The 21,879-nt window shown below is 60.1% G+C and overlaps 1 protein-coding gene across 6 annotated transcripts in view; it reads right to left on the bottom strand.

Moving 5' to 3' along the window:
* Positions 1 to 191: 191 nt before the first annotated feature.
* EVL (Enah/Vasp-like) overlaps positions 192 to 21,879 on the bottom strand; it is a 147,962-nt gene continuing 126,274 nt past the window's right edge. For 5 of the 6 annotated variants that reach the window (XM_036882426.2, XM_036882427.2, XM_036882424.2 and 2 more), the window contains exons 4-14: positions 20,482 to 20,545; positions 17,621 to 17,676; positions 15,720 to 15,949; positions 14,881 to 15,002; positions 11,987 to 12,047; positions 8,321 to 8,384; positions 6,586 to 6,652; positions 6,435 to 6,497; positions 2,935 to 3,001; positions 2,448 to 2,505; positions 192 to 654 (exon numbers count right to left, since the gene is read on the bottom strand). In XM_036882426.2, coding sequence (XP_036738321.1) covers positions 617 to 654; positions 2,448 to 2,505; positions 2,935 to 3,001; positions 6,435 to 6,497; positions 6,586 to 6,652; positions 8,321 to 8,384; positions 11,987 to 12,047; positions 14,881 to 15,002; positions 15,720 to 15,949; positions 17,621 to 17,676; positions 20,482 to 20,545 — 890 coding nt within the window. In that variant the 3' untranslated portion in view covers positions 192 to 616. The remainder of the gene's footprint in view (positions 655 to 2,447; positions 2,506 to 2,934; positions 3,002 to 6,434; positions 6,498 to 6,585; positions 6,653 to 8,320; positions 8,385 to 11,986; positions 12,048 to 14,880; positions 15,003 to 15,719; positions 15,950 to 17,620; positions 17,677 to 20,481; positions 20,546 to 21,879) is intronic. The other variant, XM_057488151.1, reaches the window with a different exon arrangement.

Here is a 21,879-nt window from a genome sequence, read left to right on the forward strand (position 1 = left end):
GCAACGCTCCCCGGAGGCAGGGCCCTCTGCCAGAAGCGCCTGAGCTGCCCCGCTGCCCTTCCTGTCCTCCTGGGCTCTGGATCCGGCCCACGCCCCCTCCTGGCCACCAGGTCGCGGGCCCCTCCCCCAGAAGGGCACCCTCATCCAGGAGGCGCCAGGCGCCCGTGTCAGAGAGCGAGCCGAGCCGGGGGTGTGGACAGTAAGCGTTTATTACCACGTGGACACAGACACCGCGCTGCCGGACAGACCCCACGACGCTGGGGAGGGATGCGCGTGCGCAGCTGCCACTGCCGGCCTGGGTGCCAACAGCGCCACCTAGGGGAGAACTCGGAGACCATCTAAGGAAGCGCGTGATTTGGGGTCTTCTCTATAAACCAAAAGAAATGTACACTTAAATAGGCAAATATAAAATACAAAAAAGGCGAGTAGACCTGGTGTTCTGTGTCAGGTAGAATCTAAAAAAATCCAGAAATTGAACTTTTCCCCTCAATATTATCACAGGTTAAGACTTGAGTGAAGCACATCCGGGCTTCAGGGCGGCTCGGGCTGCCTGGGCTCCTCGCTGCTCCCGCCGTCGGGGGGAGGGTGTCTCGGGCGGCGGCGGGGTCCGAGGGCACTACGAGGTGCTGATCCCGCTCAGCTCCTGCCTGATGGCTGAGGGACAGGGGGGGCAGGGAGGCTCAGGTGCCACGGGGAGCAGCCGGGCCGCTCCCCACCTAGGCGCCCAGAGGTCACGGGGCACAGGCTGGAGGTCAAGCGGTGCCTTGGGCTCTGGCATAGATTCTGGGTGACAGCAAAGCCCTTGTGGGTCTCAGCTACCGTATCTTGGGCTGGCAGTCCCTCCAGGGCAGTGCTGCCCCCTCCCTGCTGGAGGGCAGCTCAGGTCATGGGGCCATGGCCTGAGCTGGTGAGGGGCCAAGGCAGGGGAACCAGGGGCCCTGGTCAGGTTTGCCCAGTGGGCACCCTGGTTCTGCCACAGCAGCGGCAGTAGGAAGGGTCCGGTCTCGGGCAGGGTGGACAGGCCGACCACCTTCTCTCACTCTTCTCCCCAGTGTCCTCCTGTCCCCTCTCAGGGTCTCTCCCAGATTTGGGCCTTTCTCCTGACAGATCCCACTGGGCCTGCAGCCAAAGGCCAGGAGCAAGATAAGGGCTGGGTGCTTATCACATAACAAGCGGATGTTTCTTGGAGCCCTGAACTGCTTGAGCTTTCCCACGGCCCCGCACTGACAAGGCAGCTCCCACCTGCAGCTGCACCAGAGGCAGGTGGGAGAGGGGCCGAGAGACCACTTCCCACCACGCCACTGCCTCCATCCCCCTGCTCCCTCCGCAGGTGCGCTGGCTGACCGGCCCTGCTTCTGCCCCACACCAGCTTTGGCCCTGGGGCCACTCGGCAGCCCCTCCTGGGTGGGGGCACCCAGCAATAAAGCCGGGTTAATAGTTGGCTGGTCTGTTTCCTCTCTGGCTCCAGCTCGGTCTTGCTCCCTTCACTCATTAACTCCTTATCTGCCCAGCCCAGACCTGCAGGGGGGCTGACCAAACAGGAACTGAGTGCCTCTGCTGGGGCAAGGCCAGGGTGTGGCCTGGCCACCCAGCTCTGGACAGGGGTCTGGGTCTGCGGTGCCCCAGGCAGGCTCCTGCCCTGGCCTTGCCTCTCTCCAGGCTCTGGGCAGCCCTCTGCACCAGCACCCACCCCCCGCCCGCAGGGGTGACTTCCCCTCCTGCCTCTGTGGGGAGGGAGGTGCGGTGGGTTCAGGCCGTGCCTCGCTGCTCTGGCTGGGTGGAGCCTGCCCTGTCCAAACCTTTCCTTTTCCTCTGGCTCCAGATCTGAACTGCTGTATCAAAGGCCCTGGCAGGAACCGGAAAGAAGACGTGACCTGCTGTGACAAGGCCCCGTCCTCTGCAGCTGAAGGCTCCTTTTGGGAGAGCCACCAGCTGGCTCCCCGGCCCAGCTCCGAGCAGGCTGCGAACTGGGTCAGGACCCAAGATAGTTCTGTGGCTCCCTGGGCCTTCTAAACTCCTGGGAGTGCAGAAGCCACCCTCACAACCCTAAACCCTGAGATGAGAGGTGGCAGAACCAGAAGGCAATCTAGGACCACAGACCCTGAATAAAGACGAGAGTTCAGGCTGCTCTCCTGCTCTGGGCTGTGGAGTGCGTCCTAGGATCTTCTCACCGTCCATACGCTCACAGCCCCGGAAGCAGCAGGGAGGGAGGGGGAGCTCAGGCCGAGGGCCACGCCACCCAGGGCAGGGGGAGACTCGGGCACCTGACTTGTCTGAGCCTCCGTGTGGCCATGGGGATGGGCGGTGCTGTGGGCTGTCAGGAGGAAGGAGGGCTCCATGTGCAGACCGCAGGTCTCCTGGGCCAGGACAGGCCTGGGTGATAGGCCACTCTGCGCTCCCGCAAGGGCCTGGCTGGGGTGCTGCCCCAGTGGGGGTCCTCCACTCACCATCGATGATCTCTTCCTTCACCTTGTGAAGCTCTCGGACCACCTCTTCGAGGATCTCCTGTCGGGAGCAGAGCCTCCAGGTGAAGAGGAGAAGGGACGGGCGATGGAGGAGCGCCGGGGGCCTTGCTGGGCAGTGTGCATGGGGCAGCGGCACCCTGGGCCTCCCTCCGCCATGGCCTACCCCCCACCAAACACACAGGGGAGGGTGGCATGTGGACGGGGAGGCGGGCTGCCTCCCAAAGCTTAGGCACCCTCTGGGGAGAGCACAGCAGCCCGGAGGGGGAAGCCCGGGAGGCAGGCAGAGTGCCCGTAAGGGCGAAGGGGCCCTTTGTTCCGGCAGTGACATGGGCACCCCCTTCCTCCTCTGCTGGTTCCTGGCTGACTTCTGGTGGCCACCCGCGCCCCACTGGGCCTGCCTGCCCGTGTGGCCCCAAGACAGTTCCCAGCCTCTGGCTCCTCCAGGCCTCTCAGGAAAGGACACACTCACCTGCTTCATCCGGTCCAAGTCTAAGGCATCCAGGGCCACGTCGTTCACACTCCCCGCCGGCTTCATCCTGGGGACAGGACGGCAGGTGCAGTACAGCGGCCTGTGGGTCGGCAGGTGCCCACCGCGCTGGGGGCCTGGTGTGGGAAGGTGGCTGGGGCCGGGCCTCCCCTCTCAGGGGCAGGGCCGAGCACCGCTCTGCTCCCATCACCTTTCAACTGCTTTTTGCTTTGACCTCTGGCCCCTAAAACTACTCCAGAAGGATTCTAATGCCCCACCCCTCCCTCAAGAGGCCCTTGTGGACACTGTATTTCCCAGCCTGGGAGCAGGACTTGGGGTCTGTTTTCTGATACAGAGATGGTGGCAATGCAAGCAGTGTTCCCCATCACCTTCTCCGGAGAGGAAACACTGGTAATTTGCCTCTCAAGGGTGGGGTGTGTCTACGCCTCTGGCTGACCTGAGGCCTGGGAGAACTAGTCACAGTGGCTGTAAACACAGCACAAATTGCAAGACTGGTACAGTGAACCCTTGTCCCACAGGAATCCATCCACCTGACACAACCCGCGTCCCTGGCTGGTAACCGGCTCGGGTGAGCAGTTACCTCTAGAGCGTCCTAGAATGTGCTTCTGCTCTTCTGAGGCCAAGGTCTCAGGCTTGTGGGCTACACTCTGAAAGGTTTCTGAGCTAAGGTTAGCTGGTTTGAAATGTGACGTCTCTTGAGCATGAATCCTCCCTGGAAAATCTTGGCAAATGCTCTCCTCCCCACCCGGCCTTTCAGCACAGAACCAGGGTGCTGCAGGCATGCTTCTGGATCCCATTTCTGTCCCCAGGGGAGAATGGCGGTTGGAGCCTGCAGGTTCAGGGACATGGGGTGGCCTGAGCCAGCCATGGGGATTGGACGTGATGGATGGCAGACACACAAGGACCCTGCGGGGCCAGCACGCTGCAAGGGGTCTCCGTGCAGGTAGGACCACCTGGTGAGATGGAGGATGGGTGTCCCCCACAGCTACAGCACTGTAGAGCCGCTTTGGAAACCGCGGGGAGGCCCCTCAAAGAACTGAACCCAGAATGGCCCCATGATGCGGCACCCCGCTCCTGGGTGTGTCGGAAGGAGATGAGGTCACTCTCCCAAAGAGAGACCACCCCGTGTTCACTGCAGCATCGCTGACAATAGCCAAGCGCTGTCCACGGAAGGGTGAGGAATGACATGTGGTGCACACGCCCAACGGGATGGTATTACCCTGTCGCTTGTGACAGCATGGTGGGCCTGGGGCGCATTATGCCAGGTGAAATAAGCCGGAGAAAGATACTGTGTGATCTCACTCATATGTGCAATCTACGAAAGCCAAACTCGGAGAAACAGAGCAGATTGGTGGCTGCCAGGGGCTGAGGGAGGGTAACTGGGGGAAGGTGGCCCACAGGCACACACTTCTACTGGGAGACGGACAGGCTCCAGGGACGTAAGGTAGAGCACGTGACTGTGACTGGCCCCATGGTGCCGTGTACTCGCAAGTAGCTAAGAAAACAGATTTTGAAACTTCTTGCCATGCCCATACCACAAAGGATAACTACGTGAAGGGATGGATGTATAAACAAACCTTGCGGTAATCATTCACAAATATGTCTATCGCATTACTATGTCATACACTTTAAAGTGTTAGATGTCTATGGTATCTCCACAAGGCTGGGAAAAAACGCACTGAATGCAATATACCTAAGGTTTTAGTGGCCTAGTGCATTTAAGAAAAAGAATAAAGAGAAGAAAAATAAAGTGCTCCACTTGGGTGAACTCAAGAAAAGCTGAATACAGTCCTGAACAAGTTTCTAAGTAATTCTGCGTCCTGATGGGGCAAGAGGTGCAGCCCGAGACCCTGGGTCTCCCATGCCCGTCCTGCAGGTTCAAGTTCCTGTTCAAGCAACAGTTTCTGGGCCACCTGGGCAAACCGCCTCGCCTCTCTGGGCCTCGTTCTCCCCATCCGCACGCCTGTTACCTGATGGGAGCCCCCGACACGCTCTCTGAGCTCCGCAGCGCTCCAGCCCGAAGAGCCTCATCTTGTGAGAGCAGCCTGGACCTGGAGCTGGAGAGCCCCACTGCGGGTGGGGGGGCCCTTGACGATGCCCACACCTGGGAGGCTGCTCGACAGCCTGTCCTTACTCCGCCCGCAGGACGCGGCCAGCTCTGCCGGGAGCCCGCCCCCCTGCCCCCTCCGGGGGCCTCTGCTCCCGGCTCCCTTGGGTCCACGGGCACCTACGCAGCCAGGGGAGCCTCCTCAAGTGCCGGCCCATCACAGCACACTGTGCTTATTAAAAGCTCTACAATCGGGGCCCCGTGCACAGAATAAAATCCAAACTTCAGACCATCTTCCCCTCTCAGCCTACCTTCCTCTACCCTCCCTACTTTCTGCCACTTGCCAGCCACCTGGGCCTCCTTTCTGTTCTTTGAGCTTGCCAGGTTGGCTATAGGCTCAGGGCCTCAGCACTACCATTCCTCCAGCTTGGAAGGCTGTCTCCACAATCTTCGCAGCACAGGCCCCTCCTCATCCAGGCCAACCCCAATGCCAGCCCTGAGAGGCCCGCCCGGGCCACTCGCTAAAGCACCTGTGTGCTCTCAGTCTACCCTGCAACTTGTCTTCTCTGGAGTACCTCTCAGAAACCACAGCTACCTTATCTGTGGGCCTTTCCAACAGAAAAATGAGCCTCTTGCAGGCAGGACCTGCAGGACCCAGCTCAGACCTGGCTGACCACAGGCCCTCCACAAGTCCTAGCTGACTGCTAAGCCCTCCTCACGCCACTCCTGCCAGCCAGGCCAGAGCTTTCGCTGGGCAAGACCAGGCTCAAATGCCACCTGCTCTGTGTTAAGAGTGGTTTCCCTTCGATGTGTGGTGGGCAATTCTCAGTATGAGACAACTGGAGAGTTCTCAGTATGGCTCTAGATGCCTGCAAATTCAGGTCACACTGGCCTAGGGTTACTATGTGGCTGCTTATCTCTGACTTTTTGGGTAACCTCTGTCTCAAACATTGTATCCTGGTGTCACACAAGCTTTGGGCTGGGAAACATGGGCGGGCAGCATGTCCCTGTGAGAAACGGCTGTGCATGCTACAGGCAGAGGAAGGGGAGGCGGCGGTGCCGGGCCAGCCCCAGGACCACCCTGGGAGGTGGGGATTAAGCAAGCAGACGTGTTAAGGAGCAGGGGAGGAGGGAAGTCTTCGAGGCCACCTGGCTGGCCCAGTGTTAGTTAGTGCATCCGGAGCTGGGACTCGAGCTCAGCCCCACTCCACGGCCTCTTCGGCCAGGCCCTTCCCCTCCCAGGCCTCGGTCTGTCTGAGAGGACAGGAAGGAACGGGCCTGCTGACCCCTGAGGTACCCCGGCCCTACTGTCCCTAGGTATGAAAGAGCAGATCACCCTTCCCAGAGCAAACCGTGAGACGACGGGACATGGACAGCGCCGGGGGTGTCAGTCCCCGGCAGGGGCGAGGAGGCCCCCGAGGCGGGTGTTCGGTACCTGGAGTGCGGCTGCGCCTGGAGGGGGCTCTTAGCTTCGGGGCTCTTTGCCACAGACGGGGTTCTACGGCAATGGGACGAAACAGACATGTGAGCTGGTGCTGCCCCCGCGGCCCCGGGCCCGCAGCACAGGCCTTCCCCGGGCAGCTCACCTGGACAGCAGCGAGGGCACTGGCTTCTCCACCGAGTTGCTCCGCTCCCAGGGCTTCCGGCCGGCCTCTGTCAGTTCATGCCACAGATGGACAGCCTCAGAGCTGAGGACTCTCAGCGGCCACCCCCACCCCTCGCCGTCTGGGGCAGGAGGCCTCCCCGTGCAAGGGTGCGACTCCCCTGTCAGGGAGGCCCGCCTGGGGCTGAGCTGGAACCCGGCTCCTCGTTCCCAGTCCTTTCGGCCCAGGCAGCCCCTGCAGGGCTGTAGATGGCACTGCTGTCACCCTGAGTCCCCCTACTCGGGACATGAGCTCCCGTTCCCTCCACCCAGGTGACCCTGATTTCTGGCCTGGTTTCAAGCCCTCTCATGATGGCCGGGTCCTTCCTTGGCATGGGAACCAGCTGGTCAGGGCACCTCTTAACTATGATTCTAGAGTTGACCTGTTCTTCCAGCAATGGGCCAAGGGGGCAGAGGAAGCCCCTCGTCCAGGCACTCCCAGGGCAGCCTGAGGCCCACGCTAGCTTTTGGGGCCCTGTGACCCCATGTGTCCCTGCTGCCCACTCGGTCTCCTCCAGGTGCTGCAGCTGGTCCTTCCTCATTCTGGGCTTGAAACTGGTTTGTGTCTCCTTTTCCTTTTTTAAGTGGTAAGAACTTGGATTTACTTTTATTTCAAGACATTTGTGGAACTGAATTAGAGTCACTGACACTGTAGGATGAGCAGAGGCAGAGGCCGAATCCCTGGGGGCAGCAGGGAGGCTGGCCGCCTGTGCTGGGCAAGACCGCAGGCCCTCGCAGGGTGGAGGCAGGTCTCCGCACAGCCCTGCTCGGCGACACGCGCTGGGCTTGCAGGCACGACAGCTGGGGCCGCATCCAAGCTCCAGATGGCCTTCAGCAAACCACTTAACCACACTGAGCTGCAAGCTCCTAACCTGGGAAACACCCCATCCACTGGGGGGTGAGGTGGCCCTGCAGTTCACCAAGAATCTGTGAGGTGGAGAGGATGTCTGAGAAGGAGGATGTGGGACGCGGCCTTGCAAGGGAGGCACATAAGCTAACAGAGCCTCAGGAGCCGAGACCGGAGCAGGGGCAGAGGCACAGCCGGCCAGCAGCCAGGAGCCAGCAAGAGCTGCCCTCCACAGGGCAGGGGATCCTATTCCTTTTCTGCCTCTCCCTGGCATGCCAGGGAGCACGGGCCTGGCTCAGAGTAGACACTGAACAAATGTTTGCTGAATGACTGACTGACCCCAGCAGCCTCTTCCCACTGTATGGACTCAAGGCACTCCTTAGGACTGTGTTTCTTCCCTGCCCATCACTTCACGGACCTCATCTGGTGGTCACTATCAGTCACAGTCAGCGTTCTGCAGGAACTTGAATGTGACATTGACATATTCCTCCTCAGAGCTGCGGCCTGAGGCCAGGAGGCTGAGTTCCAGGTGCCATCTCCCACCACGTGATAGGTGCTGACGGGCTAGCTGCTTCTGTTGTGTGGGCAAACGAGAGGGCTGATGGGGTGGTCTGGGTGGTCTGGCAGGGCTCAGTGCAGAGGCCATAGCTGACACCCCCAGGGCTCCTTGTGGAGGCTTCCACAGCAGACGACAAGGAGAGCCCACCGTGCAGCCCCGCCGAGCCTCTCTGCTCACCCAACAAGTGAGGCAGCCGCGCCAGACCCTCCTCCTGTGAGGGCCCCTCCTGCTCTAAGACCTCATGCCTGGTGCAGGCAGAACAGGACCTCTTACCTGAGGAGTTAGATGGCTGGCTGGCCGCTCGGGTCCCTGGAGATGGAGAGGTGCTAGGCTCTTCCTACAAAGGAAAAGGGCTCTGACGTCGGGGTCCCCTTGGGAAGGCTGGTTGGGGCAGGGACAGGGTACTGTGACCGGGTCATCTAGAACTCCTCAGTTTTCCAAGTTTTCTAATTAACATACACTACTTTTATAACCAGCAAAACAAGGAATATTATTAACAAATGAACACCCCAAGTCCGGGCGGGGAGTTGGCCTGGCCATGGGCAGTCGGGGGGGACACAGGCTCCTGCGAATCCGGACGTTCTTCCAGCCTAACGGCCTGCCCCCGAGCCACACGGGCCGCTCTGTGCCCCCCAGCTGGTGACTGCCCACGAGTGTGGAGGGAGTTCCTGGGGGGCACCAGCACGGGCAGGACGCGCACTGCCTCTGACGAGGAGCTTGTGCCCCGCTGCCCCCGGGACCGCCCCACAGCCTGTGGGAGTGGCCAGGTGGGACACACGGAGGGACCTCCAGCTCCAGGCCTGCTCACACCTGTCGGCTCGTGCGAGCATCACATGTCTGGGTGACCCCCGAGGGCAATGAGCACAGGGGCCAGCTGTGTGGCCGGGCTCTGGGAGTGCTCAGGGCTGCCCACAGCATAGCCTGTGTCTTAGAGACCTGGGTGTGGGTGACCCCACAGGGTAGGGAGGAGGAAGTGGTGAAAATCTACTCCCAGGTCACCTCTAACCTCAGCCAGCTCACAAGTTCATTGGTGCCGCCGCCAAGATGAGTTGTAAGACCTAGGTCTGTCCCCAGTGCCCCTCTGAATGTCCCTGAGGCCGCCAGACTGCTGGCCCACCGGTCAGGCCAGAATCCCGCCCTAGCTGCTCAGCGTCCCTGGCTGCCCCGTCGCCCGCCTGGACGTCCCCGCCTCTCTGCCCCCTGGCCTGCGTTTCTCTTTGCTAAGCGCTCTCTCCTCACCTCCACCCTGCAAGCTCCGGCTCATCCTTTAAAGCTCAAGGCAAACACCCCTTCTCCGGGAGCGCCAGGCCGGGCCTCGGCCCTTCTCCCCACCCTGGGCCTCGGCACTCCCTGACAAGCCTGCCTCTGTGCCCTCTCCACCAAGGGCAGAGGTGGCATCCTGCCCCTCTCCGGATCCCCGACGTGCACAGGGCCTGGCTCCCGGCAGGGCACTGTGGTCCAGCGAATGCGTGTCTGCTCCACCCACGGAGGGAGCCTGGTGACACTCACGTGACAGAGGTGAATAATTCAACAGTAATAAAATTTGGTGTTCATTACACTCATGTATTTTACCAAGATTTTATACTATTAAGAAAATGGCATTTATTAAATAATAATAACAAATCTTCTATTTTTATTAAACAAAACACATATAATGGTTATGTGGAGCTCTCGACCAGGGATAGCTGAGCACCTGGCCAGGTGGACGAGTGCAGCCCTGACCAGAGGCACATCTGCTTCCCATCTGGCCCGTCGGAGGCCCAGGTGGGCGGCTCTCGGGCTCCCATGGCCACATCCAGGGCCAGTACTCGGTGCTCTAAGGAGGAGACCCCCCAGCACCCCACCCCGTCCACCGTGCACCTGTGAGAGTCGGGCCGCGTCTGCTCACCACCTGCCCCTGCACTGAGAACAGACCCGACACCTCTCAGGAACCCCCAAAGTATCTGGGGCGAATGAATTTTGGGAACCTCTGGTCCACAGACCCAGAAATGTGCTAGGCCGTGTGTGGGGGTGAGTCTCCTCAGGCCTCTCATGGGGAGAGGGTGAAAAACTAATTACATCAACACCTGGGTGTGGGGACCAGGGCCCAAAGGAAATGGGCAAGAATGGAAGCCAGTAGGGATGAAATTAGAGTAACTCAAAAACCAGAAGTTTTTCTTCAATGTCATCCTATTATCATTTCAAAAACAACTGATGGAAATCCTCCCGGCCTAAAGGGGGGCTCTGCCTCAGCCCCTCGAGGGCGCGGCTGGGTGGCACCTGCCCTCCCCCATGGGTCCTACAGCCCGCAGGGCTGCCGGCTGGAGGGCTGCTCTCACAGGGGGCTGGCTCCTGGGGGTCGGCTGAGGCTGGCATTGGCAGAGTGCCTGCCGGGGCCACCTGACTCCAGTTCAGGGCTCTTCCCTTGTAAATATGCTTGTTTTCCATTAGTCATAGACCTAGGACATGTTCAGTGAAGAGAACTTGGAAAATACTGAAAAGTATAAGGAGAAAAGCCGCTTGTCAGCGCGTCCACCTGCATGGCACTGGCTCTGCTGGGCGGGACCTTCCTGGCCCCCCTGCGGGACGTTCCAGGTGTGGGAGGGCTAATGCGGCCAGTGGGGCCGGGGAGCCTATTAAAGAGGGAAAGAGTAAGTGGGGGCCAAAGGAAGAGGACTCCCGCTTTGGGGTTGATTTCTTCAAAGTCCCTGGGATTCCTGGAGCCGGGAGAGGGGAGGCGGGTGCCCAGGGACGGGGCTCCAAAGCGCAGCACTGCTGGAGAAAAGCCAGCGCTGACTGAGGGCACTAAGGCTGCTGGCTGAGGCCAGGCCACAGGCTCGGACACCTGACCACCCAATGGCTCCCAGCCAGACAGGCCCTGCAGGTTCAGGGGAGGGTGGGGAGTTAGCTGGACGACACACTCCGCAAGGCATGGGGACGGCGGAATCACAGGCCTGGACTCACAGGGCTTAGGACCAGGTAGGACGGTGAGTCGGCAGGTGCGGCAGTATGTGTGCCCAGGGCCGGGGAGAGCCGGGGAGGGGTGGGGCCTAGGATCAGGTACAGGGGAACCTTCCCCAGCCTGGGGACCTGCGGGCCTGGGAGGTTGTTTTTGGGGAGTAACATTTACACAGAGAAGTGCAGGCTGCAGAGGATTTAGCAGAGGGTTGAGGCGACTCCAGGTGGCCTGGAGTGGGGACCTCAGAAAGGGAAAATGGGCCAGCAGGCTGGTGCCCAGGGGTCACCCCAGGTTAGCTGTGCCCTGTGGATGGAGGAGACAGGGTGGTAAGTGGGTACTGGGCCTGGTGGCCGTATTTCTTTGGTCCCCTCTGCTGCTGAGAAATCACCTGTATGCCATTTGTAGTTAAGGTCTAAACTAGCTGTTCCAGTAGGATCTCTTTTTACAAAAAGCTGAACACAGAGAAGGAACTAGCCACCCTACGTGGAAGCAGATACTTGGGAGCCTGTCCTCCTGCAGCTCCTGCTGGAGCCGAGGGACTCAAGCAGAATCTTTAAGAACGGAGTAATTTGGAAGACAACGGCCCTGGTCTTCAGCGGAAGTTCCCCACGGTGAGTGTACCCTCCCACCCAAACCCCTGCTGCCACCTGTGTGCTCCCTGGGCGCCAGGCCTTTCCTGCACTCCAGGGCCAGTTCCTGCGGCTCCAACTCTCCTCTGACTCCCCGCCTGGCTGTGGGCTCTGGAGCAGAGCGGCGCCTGCTAGATGCTCAGGGAGGGCAGGCCTGCCCCCTGGGGCTGTGGGGAAGGAGGAGTGCTCCACAGGCCCCTGTCCCCTGCACCCCCGACCCTCACCTTCCTGTCCCCCCGTAAGTTAACTGGTGAAGGATCTCCGTGAGTATATCCAAGCCAGGTGCACCCTGGTACTCCGACAGCCTGGCATGGGGCCAGAGCCCACCTGGTCTGTTCAGCAGGTGGAGGTGTGGGGGCGGGGCGTGCTTACCATTTGGCTCTCATCTTCCTTTTTATCAGCAGGCCTGTCTGTCTGGGAGGCTGCTTTTCTCCTGACACAAGGAGGAAGAAGGTACAAATCAGCTCCTGAAGCTTTTCACACTGACCCAGATAATCTCCTCTGCGCTGGACACAGCTTGGCCCTCAGAGGAATGTTGGTGGGGATCTGACCCATTTTGGATAAAAGACGTGAGTCCTCCAAGCACGCATCTGCTCTGTGGCTATGTCCAGGCCTTCTATGCTTGTCCCGTGGCCTGACCACAAAGCTGGTCTGGGCAGAGAGGAGGGGCTGGGGGACATTCCTATCTCTGTTTATAGCACCTTGGGCACAGGAAGTTGTTTTGCGCCCCATCCAGGTTCCCTGGGGCCTGGGCTCAGCTTGTCTCCCGGGGCATTCAGGGCCTGGCCCTGTGGGACAGGGAGAGGTGCCCCGTCAGGGCTGTGTGGCTTCTTGTCTGCAGGCTGGCTGGCGTGGGCAAGCAGGCCCCACCACCTTGCGGGAGGTGGGAAGAAACCTTTTCCTGTTACCCTAAAGGCCCTCCATCTCAAAACCTAGTCACTCAGCCACACCCACCCGTCTAGGACACGTGGAGAAACTGAACATGCTCAGAAGAGGAAAGGCACTCAACGGCTCCAACCGATGCCCTGGGGTTGATTCACGCACGTTTCCCCACAGGGGTGAAATGCCTTTTCTTGTACTCTAAAAACTACTCCAAGTTTTTGGCCCCAGTGGTCACCTGTATCTGGCTAACCCCCAAGTCTACACACGTAGGTCCTCAAATCCCCCTGAGATATGCCTCTGGGGATCGTCAGTCTGGGAAGCCACCAGAGTGCACAGCGCTCAGCACTTGGGGTGAAATGCCCGTCAAGAGGGAGGCTGTCCCCTCACTGGGCCCCTCGGCCACACAGGCCTCCTCCCTCAGCCTTCTGTCAAGGAAGGACAGCCTGCCCAGTGCCCCCGCACCCTCAGCCCCGGCCTGCCACTGCCACTGTGCCGTGACATGCATGCCTGAGCAGAGCCAGCCTGCAATCTTCTAAAGCTGTAAAGCAGACTGGGCTGCACCCCGAAGACCCAGTGGGCCAACGTGCGAAGGCTCTCAGTGCACAGAGCCCTCAGCAGAGTCCCCCTCCTCTGGCACTGCCCTGGGCTGCTGGGGGGCCATCTGCAGGAACCTCCCCTAAAAGAAGTGCCTGCGGGGTCCTCACCGCCACCTCCACCCGCCCCCTCCCGAGAGGGGCCTCTCAAAGTGCACCTGCGGCACCCTCGGTGGGCGGTGCAGCCATGCCTGCCCCGAAGGGCCTGCCTCTCCGCCGGCATCTGGGCACTAAGCTGGCTCCCGGCAACACTGGCCTTTTCCAGTTCGTAGGAGCCTCTTCCCATGTAGCCTACACCTTTGAGGCCAAGCGGTTACAGTTAAGGCACTGGGTTCTGGGTTGGGGAAAGTGTGGGTATTCTCTTTTGAAGCCACATCTCCTGTGCTTACACGAGGCCCCATTCGCCTGAGACAGAGCCCAGTGTGCTCGCCCAGTGCGCCCTCTCTTCCGGCCTGACTGACCGCTCTCCTCCGCGGCCCTGCTCTCCACATGTTGGGTTTCTCGGCCTCGGCAGGTATTTTAACACCGCCCACCGCTGCTCTGCTCTTATTTCAGCACGGACTGTTCTCTACCATCTCAGCCTGGAAAACTTCTTATATTCCAGGCCGAGCACGTGTGGGACCTCCTCTGTGAAGCCCTCCTGGCTCTCTCCCCAAGGTGCAGCCAGTCACGCTGCTCACGCCTTCCCTGCTGTACGACAACCAGACAAGTCAACCCTGCACTCGGTCACCTGAGACGTATGCTCAGCCCCAAGCTGGAGGCCTAGGAAGGGCCTGAGCTGTGTCACCTCACCACTCCCTCTGAAAACCCACAGGCCCCTCCATGCCATCCCTTGCTGTATGCGCAGAGGCCCTGGGCAGGAAACGCTGGGTCTGCCCCTGCCGTGAAGTGCCAGACCCACACACATCACCCTCAGCTGTGTGGGTCTGATGAGGTGGAACAGGTGCCAGGGCCGCCCGGGCACACGGAGTGCTCTCTCAGAGCCAGCCCCCTGGCAGGAGGCAGGAAGAGCCCAGGTGAGAGAAGGCAGGACAAGCCACTGTTGTTGCTTTTCTCGGGCAACAGGAGCGTTCTGACAGGAGCGGCCTGCTCCGGACCTCCGGTGCGCAGCCAAGGCATGGCATTGGCAGCTGCTATCAGGGCTTTCCCGCTGTCAGGCCACCGTGACAAGTAAAACCCAAGTTCCTCTGTCTGACCTCTCCGCCTGCTCAGGTTTCAGCTGGGGAATGACCAAGGGCCATGGTGATGGGGGTGGCCCTGGGCAAGCTGGAGCCATGGGGTGTGGGTGGGGAAGTGGGTGACAAGGCGCTGGCCCAGACATCCTCTGGGCTCCTGCCACTTCCTCATTGCTGCCCCGTGTCCGCCAGCATGGCCTCTGTGGGACTGGCCCCCTCCCCTACGTGCACATGGTATGCTCTGAGCGGCTCCAGCACTGGGGCGCGTCTTTTTTATGATGGGATCTTAAGTGTAGGGAATGGCCCTCCTTTCCCTCGAAGTTTATCCCTGAAATTATCTTAAAATTTCTCTCTGCCCAGGACAGGGCTGGTACATGGAAGATACTTCAATAAATACTTGTTAAACTGAAATAAGGAAGGATTTAGTTTATTGGAATCCTTTCAGCTTGACGCCTTGGACTGACCCCTCGGGAGGGAAAACTTGACTGACAGCTCTGCTGCTTGGCTGGGCCCAGGCGACAATGGGTCCTGGGGCCAGGCGGGGACTCTCCTCCCGGTGCTGGGGAGCAGGAGCCTCCTGATGCACAGGTGGGTTTGGGGAAGCCTGAACACCCACCTCTTGGCGAGCAGTTTGTTCATTTCTTCCATGAGGCCTCCTCCTCCACCCCCACTGCTCGCCCGGTTGGCTTCAGACTTCGAGGTCCCACTGGGACTGGAGCCCCCGGATGCGTCTTCTGGCTAAGGGGAAAGGATGCAGTGTTCTCATCTGGGGACTGTGACGAGATGTCACGTGAAGGGTAAAGGGGACTTGTGTCAGTGTGGACGTGGCTCCTAGGATTGCAGTGCTGAGAGAGGCCCAAGGCATCTGGTCCAAACCAGAGCCCAGAGAGGACGGGACTGGCCAGTTGCGGTCAGCAGGCATTGCCCAGATCCGCTGGCTGACGGTGCCCTTGCCAGGATCAGCAGGGAAGAGAGACAGCTCTTGGGAAGGAAGCCAAAGTCTGTGTCAGAGGTGTTCTCAGACCACAGGCGCGCTCAGCCCTCTCCCAGACACTGCTGAAGGAGGCGGTGGAAGAGGAGCGGGCAGGGCTGACTTCCAAGACTCAGGGTGGAGAGAGCAATGGGCCCAGGCCTGCGTCCAGACTCTGCAACTGATAACGTGGGGGACTTCAACAAGTCGCTTCAACAGCGGTGCCTCAGTTTCCTCATCTATAAATTGCCCTGCTTGCGAAGGTCAATGTGAAGATCAGGAGCAGTTCAGGGAACTGACAGCACCTTGTGGCTCACACAGCGCCGCCCCCTGCATTTTCTCATTTAAGAACTAGCTGCGGAGAGCCCAGTTCATCTGGGGAGGCTGGGGCTTTGCCCAGCATCTGAAAGCCAAGGGATGGCTCTGCCCATTCACCAGGTGGAAACTGGCCCCCAGCCCATCCTGCCAGTGCCCAGGACGCTTACCCGCTGGACTCTTCTCAGCTTGGCCCCGGCCAGGGCAGCAGCCAGTCCTGACACGGAGCTCTCATCGTGGCTGGCACCCTGGGCTCCTCCGGTGGGCAGTGGAGGAGGGGGAGGTGGGGTGGCCCCCGTGGGTGGAGGTGGGACTGGGGGTGGCGGTGGGGGTGGAGGCCCGCTACATGAGATGGGGGCACTGGCTGCCGATGAGGGGTGCCCCGGTGGTAGGATGGGTCCTGAAATACAACAGTGGGGCTCAGTCAGTCCCCAGCCCCCAGCTAGTGTTTCCATGGGAGGAGGGACAGAGGGAAGCCCCCTCCTCTAAGGGACAAGGAGCTGCTCAAGGCTGCCTCTTCCAGGAAGCCCATGGGATGTGCTTGGCCTGTTCCAGTCACTCCCTGTGCTGGTTTCCCCAGCATTCTGGGACTTGGCTGGACCTGCATTGTCCCCTACTTGCTTAACATCCCTTGAGAGCAGCTAACTTCCTCTTGGTCTAATCATGGTCTCCAGGGGGAGGAAGCTCTTTGGTAGTGCAAACTGTACCCTTCTTTCCTTCTCAGTTTCTAGCACCATCCTAGGCATCAGCAGACATTGGTCCCCGAGATGCAACTGTGACTGGCCCAGGGACCTGGGGACTGTGGCAGGGAACTGCAGGTCCCAGCGCTGGGTGGAGCGCATGTCAGGGAGCAATGCTGAGTGCCACTGTGGCCTGCCATCGCCTGCACGGCCCTCCCTCCAGCGCTGGCTGAGCCTCCGTGGGATGCCTGGCAGAGGGCCAGGCCTGAGCCGGGGAAAAGTGGCCACAGGTGCCCTGATCATGGCGCTCATGGTTCTTTCCGGAGCAGTGAGCTGGTCACAGACAGATGCAAACTGTAACTGGCGGGCTGACAAGTGCTCCCGAGAGCAGGCCCACGGTGCCACCTTGGCAAATGAAGAAGGGGCTCTACCCTGGCCTGAAGTTCATGGGGGATCTCCTTAGGGAAGTAGGGGTACTGGGACGTGACAGAAGAGCAGAATTTAAGTTTTGTGAAGGGGGAGTGAGTTCAAGGAAGGAGGAGAAGGCTGGGAAGCACCTGAGATGCCCTGGAGACACGGGAAGAACCACCAGAGCGGGAAGCAGGGGCAGGGTCTGCGGAGGGTGATAGGGCCAGACCTGCTTTAGAACGCAGGGTGGGTCAGAGCAGGAGTGGGGCCAGGAGGGGGTGCCCGCAGCAGAAAGGTGACAGGTGGTGGTGCCAGCCAGCTTTTTCATGAGCGGGGGCTTCTGCAACCAGCTGGGGCTGTTTTCTCACAAGTAGAGCAGGAAACATCAACTGCTTACTTCAGAGGGCATTTGAGAGAATTAAGTAAAACACAGGATTTGAAAGTACTCTGTAAGTTCTAAAGCCCTGTACTTACTAACCAACATTACTGTTTTCTAGGAAGCCCTTCTGCTTTGCTCTGCTGAGTTCAGTCAATGTTGAGGACTGAAGCCATACCTGCTTTGGAAGGCTCCCCCAGCTGTCGGGAAGTCAGGGTCCACTCGGGGCCTTTGTACCTCCCACTAACGGGGTCACTGTGTGTGCTCTGTGATTAGCCAGTGTCCTTCGTCTGGACAGTGAGCTCCGTGGGCTGGAGCTGCATATGCATCTGCCTCGCCATCACTGTGTCCCCAGCCCTCAGCACAGTGCCTGAGACATGGCACGTCTGCTCAGGGAGTGACTGGTGGGAGGACTGGAGGCGGGCCGGCAGACATGCCGAGCTGTGCCCCATGCCTGCGGTCCTGCTCCCCTACTCTCACTGGATGCAGCGGTCACACTGAGACCTATCCAAGCAGCAGCTCTCACTGAGTCCTGCACGCCCAGGCACCATCTACGTGAGGGGCTGCCCCTGGGTGTGGGTGGGGCAGCAGGCCTGTGCACTCTCACCTGTGGCTGAGGTCCTTCTCTCCAGGGACTCCTGACGTTGCTGCTCCATCACTTGTCTGAAAAGCCACAAGAGCACAGCTGGTTTGGCTGCTCCACCTGGAGCCAAGCACAGTGCAGTGTGTCCAGCAGCCAGGTGGCAGGGTCGGGTTTTGCTGGCACTCCCTGAGAGCCCGCCCTGGGCTGGGGGCTTTGCAGTGGGTGCCTCATCCTGCCCCTGGCGCTGACTACTGGGTTTGCTGCCTCCACTTACAGAGGGAGGACGTGTGACTGGCACCAAGTCCCCAGACATGAGGGTGCCAGCAGCCCGAGGCTCAGGCACACCTGGGCAGGGAGCCCCTCATGAAGGCCAGGGCGACCATCTGGCCGAGGGACAGCTTTTCCCTAGGCTGGACGTGCTCGCCTGGCTTCTGGGGGCCAATGGCCTTGGCATACCTGACCTCAGGGTCATCTATACTTATGGCACTGGGCTACGTCCCCTGGAACAGTTTTCATGCAGGACTCTAAGGCTGCATATCCTCATTCTTTCTACACAGATCCAGCCGCAGGCCTGGCTTCCATGTAGAGCGCCATTTGGTACGCTGCGATGCACAGGCCTGTGGGCCTCAGAGGATAACGTCCCAGGGGCTCCTTATGGCAGAGGAGCTTCGGGTGCTCTAAAGGCCAGGCAAGTGAGGACACTGACCCACAAAAACATCCACAGAATCTGAGACTGAGATGCCAGGAGAGAAAGGAGCTCAAGGAATCACGTGGACTAGGGATGGCTGCCAGGCTTCTACTGGTGAGAGCCGACTCTAAATGCCTGCTAATGGAGCATGGGGCGTCGGGCAGTGGGCATGACGCCCACCCTGCTCAGTGGGAGAGCGCTGCAGGCAAGCCGCGGCCTCTGCCGTGTCAGGGAAGTGGGGATGGGCGGTCGGCAGAGCCATGAGTTGCAGGCTATGTGCCCGAGCCCTTGGTTCAGAGCAAGCTGGTGCTTCTCTGGTGCCGGCACTGTGCCTGGCCTCCAGCAGCTGCTCAGTAAGAGCTTTGTGGAGGAATAAACTCATGAAGCCCGTCCAGCTGCCTTCAGGTTAGAGAAAGGTCAAATGTTCACTGCAAAGACCTCCTTGAAGTGGAGAGCTTTCTGGTTCCCGTTCTGGGAAGCATGACTTTGTGATCACAGGCGAGTCACTTCCCTTTCCTGGACCTCAGACTCTTCTCTGTAAAACAGGCATAACACTCTTTGATGGGGTTCTTTTAAGGATTATGCCTGATACCCAAACAATTATGAAAATGACCCTTTTGGCACTAACGGTGTTTGAAAAGCTCCAGCAGCATCTGAATTAGCTTCTGCATGAAAACTGCTGAGACATCAGCCAAACTCCAGCACCCCTGGCTGTAAAACCCTGGGAAAATTGAAGACGTTTGAAAATATTTAAAAGTCAGGTGTGAACTTATGATACTATTTGTGAGCAAACGGGAAGGTCCTTGTCCTTGGAATCACTACCTCTACCCTGGGCCTCCTTCCAAGTTGAGTGACAGGCAGGGACCAGGGACCAGGGACCAGGGACCAGGGGCTCTGCTCAGCGGTTTGGCCCCTGCATTTCAAAAACTGACTCCAGGGGGCACTCTGGCCTGCGGATAGTCCACCCCCCAGTTCTCTGAGCCAGCACGGGACATTGGGCTTGGGTGGTGGGTTAAGATGATGCAGTGTGGAGGGTTAGCCAGTTAACTGAAGGAGCTTAGACCCACAGGCCCCTGTTCATTCCTTCCTCGAGCCTGCTGGGCCCCTTCACGCCCTTCTCTGGCAGGTGGCTGAAGGCCAGGGCGACCATCTGGCCGAAGGGGGCTGAGCTGGGGCCCGACCAGGCTGGTTTTCTGCCTCTAAAGAGTCCCAGAGCAGTAACTTGCCCAAGGTCACAGCCAGAGAGCGCTCAGAGGTCACTGACATCACTCTGGGAAGAGGGAGAGACCGGAGAAAACTCGCCAAGAGCCTCCCAGCCCGGTGACGGGTGGGGATGCCGCCTCCCGGCTCCTCCTGGGCCCTCCTGGAGTCTAGCCACGGGTGCTGGAGTCACCTCCTTCTTAGTGACCTGGCTGAGGAAGGCCTGGACCATGCCCAGCTCCTCAGCACAGCTCCCGGGAGCCAGGATTCAAAGCCTCTCCGAGGGCAGAGCACCCATGGCAGGAGGGCTCAAGCTGTGGCCTGCACTTCCTGGCAACGTGACCTGGGAGGGCTGTTCCCTCCTTGGCCACTGCGACCCCTTCTGTTACTTCAGGACAACGGCACTGGCCCTTCCTCTGAGTTCCGACACCGTGGAAGCTCCTCAGAGGCAGGTGGGGGCCGCCCGCCACAGGTGCGCCCAGTGAGGACAGACCGCAGGCCTGGCCAAGTGCTGAAGAGCAGCTGCAGCTCACAGTGCTCTCAGGGCCGCTGCCCGCTTTGACCTCAGCTGGGAGATAGTGGGCAGGGGTGACGATCCTCCAGAGAGGCTGTGCACCTGCCCAGGCATGCGCAGAGGCGGCGGCACAGGACAGGCCCAAGGCCAGGGGCCTCAGTCGGACAGACCTGGGCGGCGCGCCCACCGTCTCCGGCAGGGCGGCCCTGGTCCCGAGTCCCTCCATGTCGTGACAACCGCCTCCTGGCCGCCTTGGGAGGGCTAAGGTGCAAGAGAGTGGATGGCCTTGGGGCGAGACACGGCTGGCAGCAGCGCTTGCTCTGTGAGACCACGCCTGCCCACCCGTGGCACAGAGGCCACGGACTTGCTCCCTCTTCCTTTCTGCTCAGGCCCGTGCCCTGCCCAGGAGCGCATTCCCGGGGGCCGTGGCCCGAGCCACAGGTGGGCGCTTGCTGGCTGAAGGCCGGCCCCCGCGGGGGTTACCTTCTCTGGATGTCCATCTCATCGGGAGAGGGGCCATTCTGCACCTGGCGCTGGGCGGAGGGGCCTGCGGGGCAGAGAAGCACAGAAGCATGGCAGTCAGGAGAGAAGGCCCGGGAGACAGGCCGGAGCTCTGCCCGCCCCTGCCCTCCTGGCCCCACGGGACGCGCCCCTGACCTCGGGCCCGCCAGCTCCCCACCCCACCCCATCCTCTCAGCTAGCCCCCTTCTTCCCTTCTTGTGGCTTGCCCCCCGGCGTCCATCAAACGGCCACATTTCCCACATGGTCCAAAAGCACCCTTTTAGCTCCTGCCTCCTCTCCTCCCCTGTCAAGTGCACCTGCTCTTTCTGCTTCCTCACTGCCACCACCCCCTCAAGCCTCTAAAACCACAGCGGGCTTGGCATTACCAAACCCAGTAGATCCATTTATTCCACATTTCGAGCAAAAGTATGACCCGACAGCAGGTAAGCGTCAGAGCCTGGGCTGAGCTGCAGCCGTGGTCCTCACCGCGGGGAGGTGCCTTCCTGCCTGCACCTCGGGGTCTGCCGCCGTGGGGAGGGAAGGAGACAGCGGGGGCAGAGGTGGAAGAGGCTGTCACTGACCGAGCCACCTCTGCCCTGGACTGGAGGATGGGGCCCAGAGCAGGTGAGGTGTGCAGACGGGGGCTGGTGCTGTACCACACTTGGAAGAAAACCCAGGCTTTCGGCCAACCTGAGAAAGAGCGGATTGTTCCTTCTCTGCCAGCTCAGGTGTCACTGGAGAACTACAGAGTCACTGTGACACGGGAGGGACGCTGGGCAAGCTGGCCTCACGCCTCACTAACTAGATGGGGAAGGGGCTTGGTCTCCTCCCTAGGAGGTGACAGCAAGGTTCAGCCATGCGTGGCGAGGCACCTGAGGGGCTGGCATGTTGTTCCCTGGATCAAGGGCACGGAGGGATAGAGCTAAAAGAGCCCAGAGCTGGAGCAGACCAGCTGATTCTAGGGCAGCTCCTGCCCGGCACAGGATCTCCTCTGAGCCTCCTGGGCAGGCATGCCCAGTGTAATCCCGGCCATGGGAGCCAGTGCCTCCCCGGTGACTGGCTTCTTTCTTACACTAAAGTCTCAAATCTACCCACCCACAGAGGCCCTACTTCTAGCACCAGGTGTGATGCACCTGGGGGCAAACCCCTTTTTCTCAGGCCTGAAGTTAGCCTCCACATTTCAGCAGTTCCCAGACCCTGCTATCCTGGGACAGACAACACTTGGTTGCATGGGGCCTTCCATTCTTAACCTAGGAAAACGTTAGTCTGTTTTGAGCTATCCTTAACCTTAGGACGTGCTTCCTGATTTTAGAGGTGGGACCTAAGGCCCAGGAAGGGGTCTGTCAGCATCACACAGTGTGTGAGCAGCTGACGTGACAC

The sequence above is a fragment of the Manis pentadactyla genome, chromosome 11 (assembly GCF_030020395.1).
Source record: "Manis pentadactyla isolate mManPen7 chromosome 11, mManPen7.hap1, whole genome shotgun sequence".
NCBI lineage: Eukaryota > Metazoa > Chordata > Mammalia > Pholidota > Manidae > Manis > Manis pentadactyla.